General features: G+C 37.7%; 1 protein-coding gene across 2 annotated transcripts in view; it reads right to left on the minus strand.

Annotated features, from left to right (window-relative positions):
• Positions 1-220: 220 nt before the first annotated feature.
• The window catches only part of LOC137974041 (uncharacterized), a 145,569-nt gene continuing 121,702 nt past the window's right edge, over positions 221-24,087 (minus strand). Inside the window, exons 21-33 of one of the 2 annotated variants that reach the window (XM_068820961.1) lie at positions 22,239-22,573; positions 13,502-13,640; positions 11,135-11,460; positions 9,275-9,413; positions 8,537-8,862; positions 8,062-8,200; positions 5,716-6,041; positions 5,332-5,470; positions 4,034-4,195; positions 3,566-3,653; positions 3,188-3,232; positions 1,483-1,531; positions 222-769 (exon numbers count right to left, since the gene is read on the minus strand). In XM_068820961.1, the coding sequence (XP_068677062.1) occupies positions 1,489-1,531; positions 3,188-3,232; positions 3,566-3,653; positions 4,034-4,195; positions 5,332-5,470; positions 5,716-6,041; positions 8,062-8,200; positions 8,537-8,862; positions 9,275-9,413; positions 11,135-11,460; positions 13,502-13,640; positions 22,239-22,573 (2,207 nt within the window). In that variant the 3' untranslated portion in view covers positions 222-769; positions 1,483-1,488. Of the gene's footprint in view, positions 770-1,482; positions 1,532-3,187; positions 3,233-3,565; positions 3,654-4,033; positions 4,196-5,331; positions 5,471-5,715; positions 6,042-8,061; positions 8,201-8,536; positions 8,863-9,274; positions 9,414-11,134; positions 11,461-13,501; positions 13,641-22,238; positions 22,574-24,087 lie in introns of both variants that reach the window. The other variant, XM_068820962.1, reaches the window with a different exon arrangement.

A 24,087-nucleotide genomic window follows, 5' to 3' on the forward strand; every position in this document is an offset into this window, starting at 1 on the left:
TTACGAATGGTGGGCCATACTGGTGAACTTCAAAAAAAAAAAAAAATTACGATGGTTGAACAGCAAAAGATAAAAATCACGATAAAAATCGAATAAATATATTATTGTTGTTGTGTTTTTTTGAGCTGTGCTGTTGTCTACGGGGTACTCGGAAACAAATTTTGATTATTCAATTATTTGGGTTTTTTTCTTTTTTTTTTTAATTGACTTGGTGTAAGCCCTTACTTTGATAATTAGCTCCAAGCATTGGAATCAGTTCTGAAAAATATGTTTCTGGTTAGTTTGCTTTAATGTAAGGTACAGAGAAAAGGCTTATGGGAGATCATAATCTATTTTATTCATGAATATCTTAAACAACTTCTTGTCTCAGGGGTCGAAGTTCGTTACGACTTCTGATTTCTAGTATGGATGACTAAAACCTAGTTAAATGGCCTACTTCGTGCGGGTTCGCAAATCATACCTGAAGGACGATCGTAGTTTTGGCCCACGTAAAGATCACTGCAATTTTTGCGAGCTTGTTGATAAATTGGTCAAATTAATCTGTTATTTGTGTAGCGGGCTGTATGCTATATTAACTTAAAGTTACATTACTATTATTGCTACTGAGAATATGTTCTTGGATCATTGCGTGTAACATTTTGCATTTGAATCAAGTCTCATATTTCCTAATGGAATCAGTTATAGTATAATTTGAATAAATGCATGGAATTCATCAAGTCTGTCCTCTTCCGTTGCCTTGAGTTGGATATTCCAGGACCTCAACTGGACCCTGTCAGTAAAGCAAATTCAAACGTGTTATTTAGCTTTTAGCTTGCTTGTTAGAAGACAATCGGACCAACCAGAATTCGAAGCAACTTTCAAATGGACAAGGGCAAAAAAAAAAAATACAGCAAATCTGCGTTATAATAATAATAATAATAATAATAATATATTTGAAATTCATATTTAATCAATACATGTTTCGGATGAAACATCATCCATCGTCAGTTGACAAATGAGAAATAAACTAAAAAGCGATATCTTACTTCGTGCTGCTAAGAAGTTTTGGTAATAATAATAATAATAATAATAATAATAATAATAATACTAATACTAATACTAATACTAATACTAATACTAATACTAATACTAATACTAATACTAATACTAATACTACTACTACTACTAATAATAATAATAATAATAAAGTAGTAGTAGTAAAAAAACATAAAAGAGAACGATGTTTCGGCGACCTCGTGGCACCATTTTAAAGGTGGAAATGGTAAGAATAACACTGTCAGAAACGATCAACATATTGATAATATAATAAGCAGTGTCACGTAAGGAGGAAAAATATTTGTTCTCGTTTTGAGCCCCATAACAATTATATGACAATAACAATTTCAGTAGCCTAGAGATCAGTTCTTGATGACATTTTTTCTTTGTCTCTTTGAATAGCGTTGAATGCTGGGCAGGAAACTGTTAAGCTATCTTAAGCCTTACCTGTCTTTAAAACTTTACCTCTGAGTCGACTGAGTCATTACTGTTTGACCTAAATAACAACGTCAAAGTTTTCAAGTTTTAAAAAAATACAAAAAAATTCAAAAATATAAAGTTACTAATATATATATAAATTGTTGCTTTTCTAACAAAAATTGTATTAATGAAATGTATACTGAATAGCCAGTAGGGCAGTCGCTATTTTCACAGCTGTGCCTGTGTTCTTCTGGATTTTATCGAGCTTCTATCTTTGCAACTGTTTAACTAAAGTGATCTTTCAAACTTTCATTTCAAAACATCTTCTCTCTTCATTTTTTCTTTAAAGATGATAACGTCACAAACAGTTGCATTTTGAAGACATGGCTTTTGTTCCCCAGCCTGTTCCCCAGTTCAAATAAGCCATGTTATCTTGTTCCCTGAAACCCCTAGTAGGGCTTCATCTCCAATTTCCGATCTCAGAAGAGATAAAGCTTAAGCGCGGGAAATTGAATGAAAGTAGTCCTTGGGAAAAAATCTGCATTCACCTAAGACTAGAATTATACAAAAACACATACAGCACAGATGAAATGGAAAATGATTTATAAAATCAGTTTAAAAGGTTCTCGATGTTCTTATACTATCACAGCCTCAGAGAGAATTCCACAACTTATGTCCTAGATGTCGAATTGAGCGTTTGAGCCTCAAAAGGCAACGTTTAGTGAAAACTATTATCTTCAACATTTTCAGCAGTCTTGAAGCAAAACCTTAAAATGGTCTTCTTTTGGTTTAAATCGCAACGAGATGGAAAACTGGTACAAGACGCTCCTTTATGCTTCAACGTAAAAGCGTCAAACAGTGCATCTTAGCACTTAATCTTAGCATTGAAAAAAAAAAAAAAAAAGAAAAGAAACCACTTTTTGTCTACTGAATTGGAGGAAAAGGTCCGCGATATGTATCTTCATTTAAGTTAACATTACTGTGAATATCGTCACGAAAGAGTTTATCACAGCTCTTTCGTTTGGGGTTTTTGGATCAGTCAGATTTTGTCGTTCTCATGCTGATACTACTTGTGGCATCTCGAAAGAAATCATACTCTTCATTTTAAACAGATGCTAACGGAACGCCACACAAGAACCCGCTTGCCAACCACTCCCACGTAATTGGAACCACAATATCCTACCCAGAGTATTAAACAAAGTCTAGCCTGCGTGCAATAATTCAGGAACAATACTACAACTAAAATGTGGAAGACCTGCAAGTCTTGAATGAAGGAGATCCTGCACGAGTCAGAAAACCAGGACAGAAGATATGGTTAGCTGATTTTGTTACCAAGAAATCTGAAGCATCAACAAAGATTTGTTTTCTTAAGCTTTATTGACACTTTTAGTTATCTTTCTTTTAGGCCTAGCTTCCGGTAAATAGCATTTCAAGACACAGCAAGTTATGGGGAGAAAAAAGAGGGTAAAGCAGCTCACTGTCCTCGAGGGATCAACTCGCAGGCTTTCTGTATAACAAAAAATGCATCAAAATGGACGAGGAAGCAATCGAGTGAATTACAACAACAGTTAATGGGAATACAAATGAAATTGGTGGTATCACTTCAGCAGGGTGTAATGTGTGGTTGTCAGAAAATTGGATATGGTTTTAACCGATTTAAAGAGGGGGCTTACAAGATAATGCAAATAATCGCATGTCATTCGCTTTCATATACATTATTGATCAATCTTACCTCCGGAATAACACTTTTCCGCCATCATTCTTTTTAGCTCTATTCCTAGAACATGATTATTTAGCACACGTCATCTCGGGTCTCTATAGTTGCCACCAACCATTTACCAACTCATCGATCGTTTATGGTAATTACGCGCAATAATCAACTAAAAGATGGTTACCGTGTTGTTTTGAGCAAATATGACCAACCCAATTAAGCCATATTGTCAGTGGAAATTTGGGAATTTCCTCCTCTAATTTTCCTATGGGAATGACCCAGAAATGTAAATCTTAAAACAAGCTGCGGTAAACGGTAAAGCTTTCACTCCCCATGCCACTTGTTTTTTTTAAAGAATGAAACTTCAGGATTTGCACATTGACCTGATCCACATCTCACCTTTTTCGGTAAAAGTACACAGCCAATATGATGACAGCAATAAAAATACACACCAACACGGGTGTGACTATAACTTCAACGCTAGACCCTACAAGAGAAGAAAAACAAGCCAGGATAGCTGTACAAGTACATATCTCACAATGGAAATCTAAAAAACTGATCTCACTGTAAATGCGACGTTTGTTCACTTGTAAATTTATAAATTGATCCAGAACTACTCGTTTTTAATTCATACTCGCATTCCGAAATCCTTGCTTCCTGTCCAAGTGAAAGGATTTATCGATTTACAAACCAAAGATCAACTACCTTAGACCCAGCAGTGTTGATACGAAAAGGATTCCAACATTTTTAACATGTTTGGAAAATTATGCTTTGCCGTGGTGCAGATCTCCCATTCGTTTATGAATTGTGAGAAAGTGCGCGATAATTATTTACATGCTTACATATTTAAAATAAAGTAATCCATACCTTTTCCTTTGAAACCTTTTTCATGATTTTTAGCACTTCGAGGCTCTTTCGGTGTAACGTCAGTCATTGGAATAGAAGTCATCTCCGTTTCATTGGATGAGGTGACTGCAACTGTGGTGATCGTTGACCACAGAGGTCGTGCAGTCGTCATGGCAACGGAAGCTATAAAAAGTGAGATATTTGAAAACAAGGGTATTATTGTTAAACATTGAGGCACTCTTGGAAAAAGATCATTCTATTTTCGTTCGGATGTTCAAAATGCGAGCGCCAAAAAATCAGGTGGAATTTTGGTTAAATATTTAACTCTTTAAGCCCCCGAGGGGGGTCCCCATTGACGAGTAAGCGGAAATTGACAGTTAAAGGGTAAGACCGAAATCCTCGGTGGAAGACTTTGGAACACTTTCGCATGCAGAGAATAATTTCCACGCCGCACGCATTGCATTGTCATCAACCATGTGTGCCACTTGTGTCTTTGCCAATCCTCATCGAGTCAAACTGACGAGTCAATCTTTTGCACCTTTAAAACATCAGGGGTAAGATGAATAATTAACAAATGAATGAATGTATATTTGAAGTGCCGGTTGTAGGTACTAAGCTGGAAATTTTAAGCAATTATCACTTTTTCTATATAGACGCGTCAAGAACTCAGACGGCTTCAACGGGATTCGAAGCCATGACCCCTGCGATGTCGGTGCAATACTCTATTAACTGAGCTATGAGGCCACACAATTGGGAGCAGGTTAATTTGTTAGGCTCATGTGTTCTCGTGTAAAGGACTAAGGAATGAAAGACATTGACCTGATCCCAACTGTGCGGCTTCATAGCTCAGTTAGTAGAGCATTGCACCTGCATCGCAGGACCCATTGGTTCGAAGCAGTCATGAGTGGCTCCCTTTGAAGCTACCAGAAATTTTCAGGCGTTTATAAGAGACATTTGCCTAAATTGCCCACTTAAGTGCGAGTATAACTTCTTCGCATCAATATTCTGTTGTCAAATGAAAACAACCGACAGAATTTAATGCGTGAACTACTATTACCATCATAATCTGGCACACTTTTTTTTGCAGGCGAAATCGGCAAAAATCTTGTGTCACCATAAACCAGACTGAGTGGTGACATAATCGATTGCACAAGTTTTTCCCCTGCTCTATTCAAGTTGTCTTCGGTTCACTTTAGTGAAAGTAATTTCATTCAGTTTTCTTTTAGGGAAGATATAACAGAACAGATATCCATCCATTTATTGCAACTAAAACACGCAAAAAAAAAAATGATTTGCACTTTCAAGTCATTGTTTAATACCTGTGCATCCGTAGAGCTCAAGCCTTACTGATACGTGATTATGCCATTCGACTGGTAAAATTCGGATAAAGCGCGTCAAGACAGGAGGAGTCAAAATGCCGTAAACAACAGTCTCGCTGTCCTTATTTCCATAAAATACCTGAAATTTTAACAAAATTAAGACGCGAAAAATTTCATATAGGAGTAAATTATTACAGGAGAGGTGGCTGTACTCGGAATAAAAGTTAGTTTCCGATAACACTAAGTATCATTCATTGGTCTCCAATCAAAGCAGTGGTTTTTTTTGTAGACAAAAAAAGAATGAAGTGCTTGGGGACAACCAGGGGATGCAGTCCTACGTGAGGACCCAAATGAAAGTTGTGTAAAGTGCGAAATGATAGTCACCTGTGCAGAACTGTTGGCGGACTTCGTGATGTAACTGTATTGGGCTCCATCGATACTGTACTGTAACCTGTATCTGGATACCCATTGGTCGAATCCATTCTTTCCTTGCGTGGCTACACGCGTTACCATGGTCAAGCTACCAAGATCCACAAGAAGCCATTGGTTAAAATCATTTGTAAGTGCTGACCATCCCCCTTGTTTGTCACCTATCCTCTTTAGGTGTAATCTGGCCTGTCCTGGAGCATTATCTTCATCAAGCTGTGAAGAAGCATTGATCTGAGCATCTGGGATTTCTTTAGTTTCCATGCCAAGCGCTGAAGCGCACCCTACCGGTTAAATGGTAAAAGGTGGAGTCAATTCACATCGGGTGCGATTCTCTTGTCGTCGGATGGCACTGATTATACCACTTCGGTTAATTAGTCTCTTTCCACTCTCACTCGGTCATTAAATAACGACTCTTAAGACTGCAGTGCAGCATAGGAGAGCTTAAGAAGCTTATGAAGAGCTTTGTGAACAAACTATGCTAATTAAAGAAAGCAGAGGTTTCTGCCAAGAAAAATTCTTCACGATTATTATTTGAGGGTTATATTGCCCAGCTTGAACTATGGCCTTATTTTATGGGGTGCACTGGCTCCGATATTCTAGATTCTTTAGAAAGGCTGCATTGTACACTGGGTAGAATTATTTTCAATTTACCGAAAGAGTGGTCCACTATTCGTTTTTACTATAAATTAGCTATTTTTAAATGCATGCATAAGGCTTATAACGGAAGACTGCCTAGCACCCTAATAAACTGTATGGCGAAGAAACGCGATCTCTCATATTCAATTAGAGCACGCGCCACACTACTGGTACCACGTTTCAAAACACGTTTTATAAAGGACTCCATCGCATATAGAGGCACTGTCCTGTCGAACATGCTGTCCTCTAAATATGCTGACTTTGCTGACACAAGTCAAGGTAACCTTGCAAAAAAGCTCAAAACTTGAGATCTTTTTAAGGCCGCTAAATTTAACGTATTGTCAGCCTCGACGCTAGTTTTAAACTTGAAGATTTTGTATATAATTTATTTCTATGTCGCGTTGATAACTCTCAATACGCTTTAAGGACGGTGCCTACTATTGTTATTGCGCATACGCTCTGCGCATCTCGAGATACTCGGGTTTCCTATCGGTGATGCTTACTAATGCAGGGATTATTTTGCGCAGTTCAAAAGCATCCGGAGATAGTAGATCTTATGAAGTACTCTTGGTATCCAAAAAGAAAATTGTGGGTAACCATGCATTTTTGAGAAATAATTGGGCTTCAATTTGCGTGGTTACCCCCAATTTTCTTTTTGGATTATCATAGACCTTATTCATAAATGGCGGTCAATTTATAATTCTTTTGTCCAAGTGCAAATTAGCCTACCAAGCCTGGATACCATACAGTGAATTGAAAAGAATTCTTGCTCTAAAATGAGGCTTGGTAGGCTAATTTGCACTTGGACAAAAGAATATAAATGTGACTGCCATTTATGAATAAGGTCTATAAACTGGGGCAAAAATATCGTTGAATTAGTAGGTACCGTCCATAAATTGCATTTAATTGTATTGGATATATAAATTAGTTGTAATATATTGTAAAAGTTCATTTTGTTTACATTTCAATATCTAAGTAATGTATTGTGATTTATTTTAAAAGCTCATTTTATTTATCTTTTAATATCTACGTAACGTATTGTACACGACCCCACAAGCTTCCAGCTTTTAAATATATCGTTTATAAATAAAGACAACCTACCTACCAACCTACCTGCCAACCAATGAGGAAGTGCAAATTACCCCACGCGATAAATTCCGAGGTGGAGCCGTTGAATTGTTAACAAAAGCTGGAGTTCAAGTTACGAGATGGCTATTTTATAGTACCTACTAAATTACATTCTCAGCGCACTTTTATCGTTGCCGTACGAACTAAAGAGCGCCAGTTCATGGCTTATCTCATCAAGCCGAACACATTGCGCAGAATTGCGCGACATATCTAAATTTGAAACCTCATGAAAAGGCACAAGAGAATAAAGAAAATGGCATCTGACCTTTATTTGTCAGAGACCTTGAGTTATTTTGCGCTCAGTAAGCACCTCAATCATCTTTTCAAGGAAAAAAAAAGCCGTTATTTACTAATACAAGACAAACTAGCGTTTTTAAGTCTGGACTCGAAGTAAAATAGGTGTAGATGGCTGCAAGCGTAAGAAGACACGCCAACGATAGCCTCAACTTGGTCTGATTTCGCTTTTGGTTGGTTGGGGAGATAGTGCGAGGTATTTTGGGCCTTCGTACGATCAGACTACTTTAATAAATGCATTACCTGGGCAACCGTACAGCTCCATTCTCATTGATATATGTCCATACCACTTAACAGGCATTAGTCGTATATACCGTGCAGTGACTGGAGGATGAAGTCTGTTGTACACAACTGTATTACTATCTTTGTTTCCATCAAACACCTGATAAAGGAAACACACACGACACAGTTGTGATCACCTTTTTTTGATAAAAGAAAAAAAAAACGATGTTCATACCACCCAGATGCCTAGACCAAAATTAATCAAAATTACGGCCACTCGAAAACAAATTCAAGATGGCGGACTGCCGGCAGGGTGGTTGAACAAAACGAGGCAAACCTGTATCGATCTGAAACACCAAAATGATTATATTTTTTCTGCTACTATCTAATTATATCGACTGACAATGACAAGAAACACTGGTCTATTCAGTTAATCGGAGGCATTCAAAGATAGAGGAATCTTTTTACTTCGTAAGATATCATAAAATTAGTATACCTTCGGCGTGGTGGCCTCTGAATCACGGCAAATCTCAAACTTTGCTCCATCATCACTATATCCTATCTTGTACTTGGCCACCCACTCTTTGCGGCCATTGCGTCCTTGAGTTGCTACACGTGTTACTGTAATGTAATCTAACAGATCTACTTGAAGCCATTGGTCAAGGTCATTTGTCATGGCGGACCAGCACCCGGGAATGTTGCCTTCTGCTTTCAGGTTCAACCTTGCAAGTCGTGCAGGGCTGTTACTATCTCGCACTGTGGATGCGCTGATTTGAGAGGCGGCAATTTCCTCACTTTCCATTCCAAGAGGAGTTACGCAAGCTAAATATAAAAAGAGAAAGAAACGATAAAAAGACCTGTTTTGGTATAAGGATCTTTAGAGAAAAACGATGTTCGAAAAGTATTCCTTAGCCAAAACTTCAAATGTCATGCTGCACCCATTTTTTTGAAAGATCCACATAATAAGCAACTCTACTTTGTTTCAAGAATAAATCAGTCCGTTTCCGTAAGTAAAAAAAAAATAACCAGTCCGTGACACTAAAAATTATTCGAGGACAAGGGATTGAGCTTTAGAATTATTCCTCTTATTTGATTTTATCTAAATAACTGGGTTTTCCCAATTTACTTGTCACGAACAGTTGTGCTTATTCTTTTTTATTCTTAAATGAGCTATCTAAGACAACTCATAACATCTGTTACACTTGATAATTACCAGACATGATTAGGCAAGTACCTGGGCATCCATACACTTCTACTCTCATTGATATACGATTATGCCACTCCACAGGCAAAAAGCGGACAAAACGGGTATTGATTGATTGGGTTAACTTGTTTAACACAATGGTGTTCCTGTCAACATTGCCATCAAACACCTAAAAAAGTGAAACGCCACTGTGAGCGCAGGACGAAACTGAGCGGTCTGGCTCTAATATGGGTAACAAAAATCTAGTAGCAACAACCGAATCGGCAAGTTCATTGACCACAGAGGATAGCTCAGCCAAAGCTCAAGTTTCTAGCGTTAAACCTTGGTCATAGGTAAGAACGAAGACGTTTATGGGAAGGTCCGATCTTTTTAATCCCCTTATGGTACCAATTTTAAACTTTCCTGTGTCAAACAAAACAGCGATACAGTGCCTCAGTTTCTTTAAAAACTAACTTCATCAGCTATTGACACGGAATGAATGGACTTTATTTAGCGTCAACTCTTTTAGCGCTGGGGAAATTATTGAGGGCATGGTACACAGAAACCATTTTTTTTTTTAACTCAAATGAACCGTTGGTTTTTGAGGAGAGGGGAAAAGCCTCTCGGAACAGAGTAAAGAGCTAACAAACTCACCCCACTTAAGACGGCGCGTCTAGGCATCGAACTCGGCATCGAACTCGGGTCACATTTGTGGAAGAAGAGTGCTATCACCACTCTTTTAACCTTGCTCCCCTGGACTAGGTCGAGAAGGTGAATGAGTCACCGTCAACAGTTAAGATTCCACTGATCAACAGATTTGACCCTGGGCATCTTTCAAACATGATTTATGTTAATGAAATGTGTTTCTTCCTCTTTACAAACAGGCAAGATATTATTACCGAAAATTTTGTTACATCCACACGGGACCGGACGAAGATTCTTCCGGTTGAAAATTCGTGCATTTAGGATTTCCGTTCACACGGATTCCCATAGGGGAATAGGGTTTGCATAGGGTTTCCGTTCATACGGATTCCCATACAGATCCTATTTTTCGAGATCTCGAAGTTTTAAAATTCAGTAATGTTGTTTTGTTTCATTTAGGCAAGTTTATGTTTTTCTTCTCTAAAGGTTTACTTCCGAATTCATTTAATGACATGTTTACACTGGCTAATTATATTCATCCTTATAACACTAGAAACTCATCCAATTCCAATTTTTATATTCTATTAGTTTGAACTAATATACGAAAGTTTCAATCCGCTTCCAAGGCCCTAAATTTTTCAATTCTCTTGACAGTCAAATTAAGTCATCTGGATCTACCGCTCAGTTTTGCAAAAACCTTAAAAGATTTCTTCTTTATCGTTAGTAGCATCAAATTCTTCGAAGTATTTACGCTTTTGTATTTTTAAGGATAAATGTGTGTGTGCACTCTTTCGTCTTTTTAATAATATATTGTATTACGTCCCGGTGCTATCTTAAACTTAATTTCTTAGTCTAATTTGAGGAAGCCCATAGCTCCATAAGCTCTTATAGTTTCTTTATGGGCTTCCTCGCCTTTTTTACAATTTTTTGTATTTTCTTTATTAAATCGGTACATTATATGTAATCATGGCAAATAAAAACCTTGAAACCTTGAAACCTTGGAACTACGCTACTTGAAAGCTACGAAAATTTAGACGCCTCGCAAAATTTATTTCCTTTTGTGGCACCATGCAGGCAACTGATGCAGGAAACTTTAATTTTTTGCGATTATCTGAACTCGAAAAAGTTTAAGTAACCTTCGTTTTCAATACGAGGCCAAGCATCAATTTTTGTGATGTTAAATAGTGCTACCGTTTATTTCGGTGAAACTAAATTCGCAGAAGAGAAGTTGATTACACTCGCTCTGGAAAAAGACGCCTGAAGGATTACCTTTGCTACGCTACTTTTTCTTCTTTTGCAGAACTTGAATTTGATTCCAGAAAGGCTGTACTGCAACCGATACTTGCTAACCCATTGGTCGTCTTCATTGCTTCCTTGAGTGGCAACACGTGTCACTGTGCTATCGCTACCAAGATCCACTTGCAGCCATTGGTGAAAGTCACTGCTAAGAGCTGACCAGCATCCGCCGCTGTTTGCCTTAGCTTTCATACGAAGTCTTCCATGCTGAGGAGAGTGATTCTCATTCCACTGAGATGAGGCACTTAACTGGACATCGAAAATATCATTGTCCTCCAAACCAAGAGGCTCAGTGCACCCTACGTTTGTGCAAAAGGGACATGAGAGAAGCCATACAATAGACCATATTCGTGTTCTCAGTATTGGACTGGAAGTGCCAAAAACGTTGAGATACTTTGCCCTTTTACGGAATCTCGAAAAAATCTCTCCCTCCCAAATCTTTCCATGTAACCCATCCCCCCTCACAATGTTGTTTTCTTATCACCAACACTTCCTTTATCCGTTGCCAACATTGCCGGAGGGAGACGGGGAGGTGCAAGTGGAAAATGTAACGTTAAGGTGTTTTTTTTTTTCTTATTGCGGTCTTTCCAATTCAGTGTCTCAAGCACTTTTGTTGCTTCTTATAGCTTGCAATGGAGGCTAATGAAGGGGAATCTTTTCAATGCAAATACCTTTTAACATTAGCCTCCATTGCAAACTAATTCTAGTCCAATACTAAGAATACGAATATGGTCAATTGGTTCATCATTCAAAATATATCAATAGAGCATTGTTAGAGCCAATGCTGCGATTAACGACTAAACGGGAAAATAAACCTAGGTTCTATATTTGTCAAACACAGAAGCTATTCTATTGTAGGAAACAGACAACTTTTTTAAAGACATGTTTCGGCATGCTTATGCCATCCTCATTTTAATGAGTTCACACTTAGGAACTCATTAAACTGATGATGGCATAAGCATGCCGAGACATGTCTTTTAAAAAAGTTGTCTGTTTCCTACAGTATTTATCATACTTGCTACTATTGCGACCTTATGGAGCTATTCTATTCCCTTTAAACCTTTGGGGCCTTCATCAGATCATAGCCGTTTGACGCTTTAGACTTTAGACCGGATAAAATGGCCAATTTTAGCCACTGGGCACATGTTTTTCAACTACTCGATTTCGTAACTCACCATGACCGACCTCACCATGCCTGTTTACAGTGTCGATGGGACTCAAATCTGGAGTTGGATACATCGATTAGACTTTTCGGAATGATAGCTGATAACAGACTTGCCTGGACATCATTTGTATCGGAGCTAAAAAAAGCTTTGCCAATAAACTTGACTTGCTAAAACGTTCCAGGTTCTTACCTCGAAATGTTCTGAAAGATTTCGATTGCAAAACGGTCCTGCCCTCTTTAAGTATGCCCTTGTTTAGCGGGGTTCGTGCACTAGGTAGCTCGGATTTTTTTACAGGTAAGAGAGTGGTTGCACTCTAGAGCAGCAAGAATTATCTTCAATTTAAGAAAAGATATGCCTTAGTGTAAGGTATTAGAATTTGACCACTGGATAACTATCGATCTACATTATAAGATAGAGATCGCAAAGCTTTTCCAGAATGGAAACAACGGTTAACTATCGGAGTTACTTACCAAGAGTATTCGTATACAGGGGAGCGGAAACTGTAAGTTTTAAGGATCTTTTGACCTTATGATATGATAAGATAATTTTGCCGGAGTTTCAATAGTACGTTGACCTACTTTTATAGGATAACTTTATGGTTGTTTTTAATTTTAATATTTAATTTAAATATACAGTTTTAATATTTTGTTGGTTATTTTATGCAAGACCCCACAAGTTACCAGCTTTGAAAACTATCGTGTTAAATAAACTATCGTGTTAAAGGAAAGGTACTTCTTCTTCTTCTTCTTCTTCTTCTTCTTCTTCTTCTTCTTCTTCTTCTTCTTTTTATCATCATCATCATCATCATCATCTTCGTCTTCATCATCATCATCATCGTTATTATTATTATTATTATTATTATTATTATTATTATTGTTATTGTTATTGTTATTATTATTACAGCTGCTTATTCAACACCGCCATATATTGGCCAACGATGTTAAGGGGTTTGGCCTGACGTCGATCTCTATTAAACTTCCCACTTGGGGGTTCGAGTGTTGGGAAAGGAAACGTTTACTTGTTGGTAAACTTGATATTCTACCCCACATTGCACTTAAAAAATAAAAATTAAAAAAAATTAAAACAAAATTAAAACAAAATGGCGGTGCTTCTATAGAAGAATACTGTCCCTACAAATAACTGGAGCAGAGGCCTGCAAACAGTCAAGTGGTACCTGCACAGCCGTACAGTTCCATCCTCATTGATATATGTTTATTCCATGCAGTTGGCCGTAGCGTGATGTAGCGTGCTTTGATTGAAGGGTTTATTCTGTTGTGAACAATTGAGTCTCGATCTGTATTTCCTGAGAAGACCTAAAAAAGACATAAAAATGGAAAAGGGGTTGTGTCACGGCAGTACAGTTAAGTTTTTGTAATTTCATCAATCACTCATCCCTGCTGGCTATACAACTTGACGTTAACCCAGAAATTACTTTTGAACACCACGAATCAAAGCTTCGTGACAAAAATATCTTTGCCGAGCATAGACACTGTATGTTACAAACCACAGAGATGAACTTTGAAAAACTGTTAAGATTGAACCGTTTTCAAAATAAAATTTAACAAAAACCTTAGTTGCAATCCATTCAACCTTGCTCATCCCTGCCTCCTTTTGTATGTGCTGTTTTATGTAAACTTTTCTTTAGTATTGTAAGGGAGCAAAAGCGAGCACGCAGACTAATCTTGACGTCGGTGGCCAGCGGCACTTTCTTAAAGCGTTCAGCACTAAAGCCGGCTCGAAGCAAATGTGTGGACATTCTTGCCATTCCTTTGTTGTTACAACTAGAATGAATGGTATGTGAGCAAACGGCGGAGCAAAGACCCTGGTGTTGAATTCAAGGTTCTTGGCATGGGTCATGTGAATTTTCACGTGAATTAGCAAATGTAGTTTTCCGAAGCACATGCCACGTCCAGCGTTTACTCGTACAAGCAACGACGAAAGGAGAGGGCAGGAGCGGCTGAACTGCGTTTACTTGTACAAAAAACAACAAACGGAGAGGCCAGGAGAGGCTGAATTGCGTTTCCTCGTACAAGCAACGACGAACGGGGCTCGAAGCCAGGAGAGGCTGAACTGCGAATTTTCGGTAAGATATAAGTGATTTGCAAAGTTAATGATCCACAAAATTAAACGCTTTTTCCAGTTCTCTCAAGTAAACTTATTTTCTCAAGGGGAGTAGTGCGTACCATGTTTTCTGAAAGCTTCCATAAGCTTCAATTTAAACTCAACCCAGTTTGGTTGCATCAAAAAGTCGACCCAGCAACGTCTCACTGCAAATGAAAACTACACGGTACCCAAATGAATTAGAAGTATCACGGTTGCTATCAGAGTCTCGCTTGAACATCACGAGCAGAATATTTGCATTTCTTCTAAAAAATGAGCGAGCTGGGAAATTGTGCAAGAAAGTTTTCTTCGCTGCAACGTCTCAATGGAGGAATGAATTATGATGATGAAAAATTAGTGCAGACAAATCTCAATCATGAAAATAATCCATATAGTCGCTTAACAGAAAGACTATCTTTAAAAGGGCTACAACCATTTGATGTTGGTGGCTGTGGTGATTGCTTTTTTTGAGCCATTTCTCACAAGTATCACGGAACTCCTGTATTTCACACTGTAGTAAGAGAGGCTGGAGTTATTTATTGAAAGCTAAGAACCCACATACACAAAATAGCAAAACAAAACCAACAGCAAATACCTTGCATGCCCAAAACAGCAATGCAGTAGCATTTGCAAACAATTCACTTGCCAAAAACAGTGATACAGAAGTGTCTGATAACAGTTCACATGAATCAAACAATACAATATGTACTGCGAAAACTAGCATAGCAACTGCAAACAAATCATATGTCAAAAGCAACAATACAACAGCAACTACAAATAAATCACAGGCCAAAAAAAGTGGTACAACCGGAACTGCAAAGGAGCCACATGCCCAAAATAAACATAAAGTCCTGGAGAAAAATGATTACTTTGCTAGCTTTCACACGCAAAGTGATAGAGGTATTCACAAACAAAAGTGGGCTAGGACTAACATGAACAATTTCCATAAGGCAAATGAATATTAGATTTGTAAATAGTAAGTTGAACAAACTTCCCACTTATCAGTGTTCAAGGTGCTCTAGAGAGAAAGATCTTCCAAAAAAAATTTCCAAAGAAAATGATATGGTACCTTCTACAGTGCCCAATGCACGTTCTGGTTTAACTCAAGTTTAAGAAATGTTAATTGTCCGGGCACTTCCAATAATGCATATATATTTAAAGTGGTACTATGACGAATATCACATCTTCCCTATCTAAGCCATTTTGAAACATAAACAAGTAGTCTGCGTGAAAAGAAAAATGCCGTTTACTTTTTTCAAATATCTCTTTTCGTTCCAGAGATATTCGAGTTTTTAAACTATGCAAATTGGCCAAGTGATGACGTCATACACTCAACCAAATTTTGTTCAAATCTGATGAAGAGAGATATCTCAGCCAATTTGTATCAGAAATTTTTGATTTTTTGCAGTAAGATTCTAATAAATGTACTCCACAATAAGAGCTTAACAGTTCTGTTACCATGGCATTAAACTGGGTTCCAGACCTCCCCCATATTAAAAGCTTTCCTGGCCACCTTTGGCATTCCATTTTGATATTTGCTAACAGCACTTCATAAGCATGATCCAGCAAGCATATAAATATGTTAGCTCGAATTTGTACCACTTTAAAACAAGGTGGCCAAAGGGTGTATTCAGTGTGTTAATTTGCTCCGGAATGTTGGTGAACTAGCTAAATCTCGAGAAAAGAAAACTCATTCAAAACTCTAAATGTAAGGAGGCAAGTTGTAGCAGATGCACTTTTCTGGCTGCTGAAACACAATCACCATTATTCGGATGTCGAATTAAATCAAGATGCATTAAACTCTTTACCTAACAATTCTGCACCAGGTGACCTTCTTCCAGTTGAAACACAAGACACTGCTAATTTAAATGATGACTTATAATACATTCCGGATAGAGGCCCCTCAACACTTGATGAGGAAGATGTTGTCTTCAATAGAAATATTGATACGTCTAGTGTACTTCCTATGCCAAATGTAGAACAGCAAGAAATTGAATTCATTCAACAACAATTTCAGAGACAAATTAATTGGCCCTGTGTAGAAAACAGTCCTTTAAATGAATACACTACTTTCCGACATTATTCCCTGATGGAAATGGTGATACAACTAATCCATCTTTACACAAACTTGTAACTTTAAGCAAAAAATAATAATAATAAGCATTTGTGCAAATTTGCAGAGAAGAAAAATGGCTTTTAGCAATATCGTTTCGCGCAGCATCCAATATTTTCTTATTGGGCTTTAAACATGATTCAAAGAGCACTGAATTTTTGCAACAAAGTGACATGTTCTTAAAACAGAATCCTGGAGAACAATATCTAACTATAGATGAACTGCGAGAAATGGTTGTAAACAACAGCGCAAATGTATTCATGGCCACGCTTTCACGTTACATCAGTAACATATCTGGATCAAATGCTTACTGGCACAAGGTAAAAGACGACACTTGAAGGCGATTATACAACACGTTGGACCTCCAACATTCTTTTTCACATTTTTATCAGCTGATATGAACTGGCCAGAGCTGCATGCTCTTCTAGTAGGAAATGATGGACAGATGGTAACATCTATCTCTTCTGACATCAGAAGACAGTATGTAATTAACAATCCACACATTGTTGATTGGTTCTTCACACAACGCTTACAAAACTTTATAAAACACTGTTTATAGGATTCACTTGATGCTGAATGGCACTGGTATAGATTTCAGTAGCAGTCTAGAGGTACCATTCGTTGCCATGGTGTAGCAAAATTAAAGAATGACCCAGGGCTATGCAGACTGAATGAAATCGCTCTTAAAGGGCATTTAGAAAAAAAAATGTCAAAAGATGGAGACATTGCTATAATTAAAGATGGAGAAGCAGCTGAAGCTACAATCTGCAAGTAGGTTGATTAACTACTGTCTACGTATAATCCAAATAGTCCAAAAGAAAATAATTGCATTAAACCTGTAATTCACCCGTGTCAAAAAAAAAAAATAAATGTAGATGCTAACATGACTGATACTGATTATGAAGAGTTACTCAATACTATTCAAAGACATACTCGTTGCGGTTCTGCATATTGTTTGAAAAGAAAAGCAAATGACAATGAAGCAAGGTGCAGATTTAACTTCCCAATAGATCATTGTGATAAAACAACATTGCAGTTTGAACCTATTCACACAAAAGACAAAACAGAGAAATACAAAATCCAAATTGCTACTGAAAGAAATGATACGAGAATTAGTAACCAACATCGCCTTCACACAAAAGACAAAACAGAGAAATACAAAATCCAAATTGCTACTGAAAGAAATGATACGAGAATTAATAACCAACATCGCCTTCAGTTGCAGGGCTGCAGAGCAAACTGTGATATTCAAGTAGTTACAGATTACCATGCCTGTGTAGAGTACCTGGCTAAATATGCTGCAAAAAGTGAGACCAGATCACATATTCTCAAACAATTTTTTTGACAATATAGTAAAAAAAATTCCGAAGATAATACTGATGCCTCCAGAATTGTTAAGAGAACTGTAATGAAAACACTTGGTCAAATGGATTTTTCTGCCCAGGAAACAATGCATCATTTGTTATTTTTAAAATTTGTCAGCTGTTCATTCAAAGTAACTCGTGTAAGCTTAAATGGCTCTAGGCGACTTAATCTGAATCGAAGATTGTCTGATAATGACATTGTGACTAATGCCTCTTTTCTTGATGTATATGCTAGACGACAACAATATCAAGCATCTGCCAAACAGGATTTAATAGTCTTAAATTTTCTTGAGTTTGCAACAAACTATAAATTTTCAAATGGAAAACTCATAAATCAGCCAGACAATATCATACAAAGACTTTTCTCCACATACTCTTCAAATCCTGAAGGTCCAAAGTATGGACTCTACTGTAAATATCAGCTGATCAGACACAAGCCATGGAGTGTAAGTCAAGATTCAGTATGGGGCAACAAAGAAGAGTCTGATGAAACTTTGATAATTGAGTGGAAAGCCTTTTTGCAAACTCCATATGCACAATTCCATGTTCCTGATTGGCATGATAAACTTCGAGAAATTGAATTTCACTCAGAGCAAAGTCACTCTGAAGATATAAATCAACACCAAGAAAGAGAAGAGTGGATGATTTGAGCAGACTTTTCACATCACAACTTAAATGACAATGAAGGACTAACAAATGATCACAATTGGCACATTCACACAAGTCCATATACTCCTCAACAGATTTTAGAAATGCCCCGTTAGATAACAAGCAAGAAACAAACATTCGGAAGACAAGTCCAAAATCACAACATAGACATTTCTACTTTCAGCGCAATGCAATCAAAGGCATTCCATCTAGTGCAAGAGCATTTTCAAAATCCTCACCTTCAAGCTCCTTTACATTTGATAATAACTGTTGAAGCAGGGACAGGTAAGTCTTATCTCATAAATGCATTGCGTAACTTTCTTGGTCAATCTTGCATTGTAACTGCTACCACGGGAAAAGCCTCATTCAACATAGATGCAATATTAATTCACTGTCTTCTAAATTTGCCTGTTGGTTCAAGAGGCAACAGTGACCTTAAAGGACAATCTCTTTCAAGACTTCAAATCAATGGGTTCGCCCCTCGGTCCACTCATTGCAAATGCATTCATGAGCTCAATTGAAGTGAAACTGAGAGCAGACGGAAATATTCCCGACTTCTACAAACGCTTCATAGACGACACATTCACCATCGTTTCTGGCATAGCAGCGGCCGAGACATTTGTCTTCAAAGTTCCCTAGTGTCATACTCAACTGAGAATCGTAGTATTTTAAATTGTGAGGTAATTACTTGCCCAAGTTGTGGCACGTCCCAGAGATTTGCATCTACAAAATCAGGGATCACAGAGCGATCGTGTGCAGAGATAGATGGGAAAGATACATGGTTCACAGCGTTCAACGATGCCATGCACAAATTGCTTCTCAAGGTCAATTTGACCATGCAAGCAAAATCTCATGAAATCACGGAGCTCTTCTTGGTCTAGAGAATATCTCTCTGTGCTATGATGCCAACTCAAATTTTATCAAAGACATTATCAATTAGCACAAAAAACGTGCAAAACAAAAGTGTAATGGTTATTTATACCTAGAGCAATATTTTAAGAGGGCAATACAAAATTCAACATAAACAAACAGAGTGACTTTACTCAACCCATCAAGTTACTAGTCTAGTTTTTGACAGTTACTGTTTCGTTATTGTTGGCCTTGCACTCTCAAGCCCCTTTAATTTAAATTATAAGCTAACTACTTGCCCAAGTTTTGCTACATCCCGGAGATTTGCATCTGCATAATTAGGGATTACAGCACAATTGTGTGCAAAGATAGATGGGAAAGATATATGGTTCACAGCCTTCAACAACACGCAAAAATTCGTTCTCAAGGTCAATTCAATCATGCAAGCAAAATTTCATGAAATCACGAAAGCTCTTCTTGGTATACAAAATATTTCTCTTCAATATGATACGAAGTCACATTTCATAAAATAAATTATCAATTACATGTAGCACAATAAACGACAGAAGTGTTGTGTTGATTTATACCTAAAGCAATATTTTTATTGGGCAATACAAAATCCAACAGGAATAAAAAATGTCAGTTTACTTAACCCATCAAATATTAGTTAGTTTTTGACAGTTACTGTTTCATCTTTGTTGACTTTCTACTTGTAAACATGTTCCTGTTATTAACTGTTCTTAATGTGCCCCTGTGATAAAAAAAAAAAACCACTTCCTTTTTTCCTTCAGATTTTGAAAGTGTGTTTGCTTAACACCTGACTGGCAAAATTTTGAGCTTTGATTTTTATCCAAAGGCCGTTTACTTTGAGTGTAATTTTTGGATTTCACGTTCCGTCATTACTCACGTTCAAAACTGACCGATTGGACCTCAGACGGTTGGATCCAGGGAAACGTGACGTCAGAGGCTCACTAGCTTAAAATTTCAGCGTGTGAACGCAGCTTATTATTTATGCAAAGCGTGAGTTTAAAAGTCTGAAAGCCCAAAACCCCCGTGCTGCATATTAATTCTGCGGCGTACACACGTATTGCATTCTTAAACTAGTCAGCCTTTGACGTCATTTTCTCCTCGATCCAGCTCTCTCAAGAACATAATGTTAGTAATGGCGGACCATTAAATAGGAAAATTACAGTTAAAATAAAGAGGTGTCTTTTTGAAATCAAGGCTTAAAACGTGGGTCACTTAGTGTTTTGTTAACATAGTTTTGAAATCCAAAGAAAAATATGAATAGATTTTTTGGTCACAGGGGCACTTTAAACACTTGTTACCGTTTTGACTTATCTAAGTAATTGCGTTTATTTTCAATAAAATTTTCATTCCATTTAAAGAGCGTCTTCTTTGCGTCCACGCCATTTAGGCGTTCAGTTAAGTTTTGGTTCTTGTCCTCCCTCCAAGAGTTTTCCGTCGGTCTTACCATCTCCCTCTAAGACCTACACTTCCAAATTCCTATTCCGTTAGCCACTTGACGAAGAACTACTTTCTGGATTTTCTACCTCTAGAATACAAAAATAATTATTTCTCTATTTCAATTTCGACCTGGTTTCCTCTGTTGACACTAGCCCTAACAACAACTATAATAATAATAATAATAATAATAATAATAATAATAAATAAATGAACAGCACGAATCCACAGCCCCGCGCTTTCCCCCGCTTCTCCCACGCTGTCCTCAATGTCTGTTCCATCACACAACAGACGACCGCCCGCACTTCCTAACTATTGGTTACTGCTAAAAACACCCTTTTTTTCGTCTTTAGTTGCTTACATCCCAAAAACTAACTCGGTGACCCTCATTTTTTATTTCTGAAAGGAAATCACAAGGGCATGATGAAACTTTCTGCAAAGTTTTAAAAAATTCTATGTGGTGGATTCAGAGCCACCTTAATTTTGTGAAAAAGGGAGGTCAACGAGTTCGTTTTTGAGACATGAGCAAGTAAATCTAAAATATAGGCCTTTTTTGCTGGGCTTTCCCGTTGCCAAGCTAGCGTATTACATCATAATAATGATCACATCTTGTTTGGAAATAATCGGTGTTTCATATGGTACCATAACATTGTTGTTACGTGATAGAGTGTTGTAGCGTTACTCGATCTACACAGAGAGTCTTCTAAGTGTTGAAACCGTTTTCGAGCCTCCTTAAGTGCCATTTGGGACAAATTCTGAGTGCGTTTGTTGCGAATTTCCAATGAAATATTGTTAAACATGTAATGCCAATAACATTTGGGCAATATCTCTTTTAATCACTTCTAAAAAATTCAATTATAACTAAATGAGAAGAAGCACTACGAGTGCTATTATATCTATGTTGCTCAGATACTCGAATTATGGTGAGAGTGGGAAACGTATTACCGCCCAAGTAATTATAAAAAAGCGGACAAGTATTAAGTTTGACAATATCAGGGAATTCCAGAAAATTTAAGGATGCATAATGAGGAGTTATGGGTTCCATTAAAGGAATATCATCAATGATACGAACGGCCTTATTTTGTAGTTTAACTACAGCAGAAAGAGGGTGCCATCATTATTACCACAAAAAACACACATCAATGAATGAGATACGAATAGATAAGAGAATAATGCATATGAATGAGAGATGGCTTACTTTAAAAAAATTATTTGGCTTAATTATAGTCTTTAGATTTTTTGCTAATTTTGCTGCAAACGTTTGTGCCAGCTAAAGAGGCTGCCGACAATGTATACAGCAAGATACAAAATTGTAGCCGAGCTAGCCTAGAATAAATCCGAAAGCCGAGTCTAAAAGATGAAAATATCCTCACCTTTGGTGAGGTTCGACCTGGCTCTTTGTAAAAGTGGAAGACAATTCCATCATTGCTGTACTGTAACCTGTATGCTGTAACATACTGATCATAAGGATCAAGTCCATGTCTGCCTTGGGTCGCTAGTCCAGTCACTGTGGTATAGCTTCCGAGATCAATACGCAGCCATTGGTTTAAGTCGTTTTTTCCAGATGACCAGCTTCCTACTTTTCTATTAGTATTCTTAAACTGCAGTCTTCCTTGTCTAGGGGCATAAGCACTACCCCACTGTGAAGAGCCGGTTATCTGCGAATCGGTGATTGCTCCACTTTCCATACCCAGTGGCGCAACGCAACCTACATTTAACCGGTAAAAAGAAATCAAAACTTCAAGCGTACAATCAACTTGAAACTATCAAGGGGCAACGGCAATAATATACTACAAACCTTAAATAGAACTCTAAGAATCTCTTCTCTTACGTTCGCCCAAAAAGTGCACTTTATGTTCACTCCTGAACCAAGCCTTTCGAATGCTAATGTTTGTGGAAGTGGTCAGATGATCAACTTTTTCAAGCAGAGTACATTATGTAAAGACCATTTTATTTTAATGAACCAAGTACATGTTTCTTTCATGTATAGTCTTTAAGGTGGCCAGACACGAGGGGTTATGCTGCAGGGGCATGTTGCAGGGACAAAATTACAACATTTGCACACACATGAAAAGGTTGCGGGTAAATGTTTCAAGGATATGTTGCAGCGACTTGTCCAATGAAGTTCAAGAACTTGAACTTCATGGGACACGTCGCGGGGACGAATTAACCCTTAAATTGGTGTTGCACAATTGTAAAATTATCAGTTCACACGGGCAAGGGGACTACAACATATCTCTGAAACATGTAACCGCAACATTTTCATGTTTCTGCACATGTTGTGATTTTGTCCCCGCTATACGTCCCTGCTACATGTCACTTCAGTGTGCACTGATCAAGATTTTTTGGCGCTGAAACATGTCGCTGCAACATGACCCCTCGTGTCTGCCCACCTTTATCGAATAGACCTAAGTGGCTAACTCAATGTTGTATCCAATTCTCCCGGGATTAAGATTCTTTGTGCGTTGTATTTGCATAATAATGTAGCATTCATAGCGGAGCTCAGGCGTGCGAACCATGGGTAACAGGGGAGGCACGCGCAGAGCACCATAATTAAGAAAATATGGTAACACATCGATGCGAGAAAATTTGATTTTGGTCACCGTACGACCGTACGCCCGTCCACGTCTCCATGCATGCCAATGTGACCAGTATAACGTAACCATATCACGGGCTCAAGTTTAGAGCTCATCCAGGAAATCCAGGAGGCAATACTCCAGTTGACACTCTAGCTAGTCTCTTGTTTATAAACATTGACGTAGTATTTCTTTTGATATTGAAAGGTGCCAACCACGGAACAAAAGAAGTCATTGTTTCAACAGCCAGTTAGGTCCTGGTTGGCATATTAATAATAATGGGTGACGTTATGAGAACATCGCCATATATTAGAAAAGAATATTGCCCAAACATTATTCCATGTGTTTGTTAACCTATACACGCTGTCAAGTGGCGCTAAGCGTCTTTTCAATGTTTTGCCAAAAAAATGAACACATTTTGGCATTTGCCAAACCCACTCTCTGCGTGTTATCATTATTTCCTGTGTTGATGACATAACTACCGGAAAGCCATGCCCTGGGAACGAAGCAGCCTATAATTGGTCTTGTTGCTTGACAATGGTTATATACCTTATTCATAAATGGTGGTCAATTTAAATTGAATTGAAAATAATTCTTGCTGTAAAATGAGGATTGGTGGGCTAATTTGCATTTGGACAAAAGAATA

Source organism: Montipora foliosa, chromosome 10 (assembly GCF_036669935.1).
Source record: "Montipora foliosa isolate CH-2021 chromosome 10, ASM3666993v2, whole genome shotgun sequence".
Lineage (NCBI taxonomy): Eukaryota > Metazoa > Cnidaria > Anthozoa > Scleractinia > Acroporidae > Montipora > Montipora foliosa.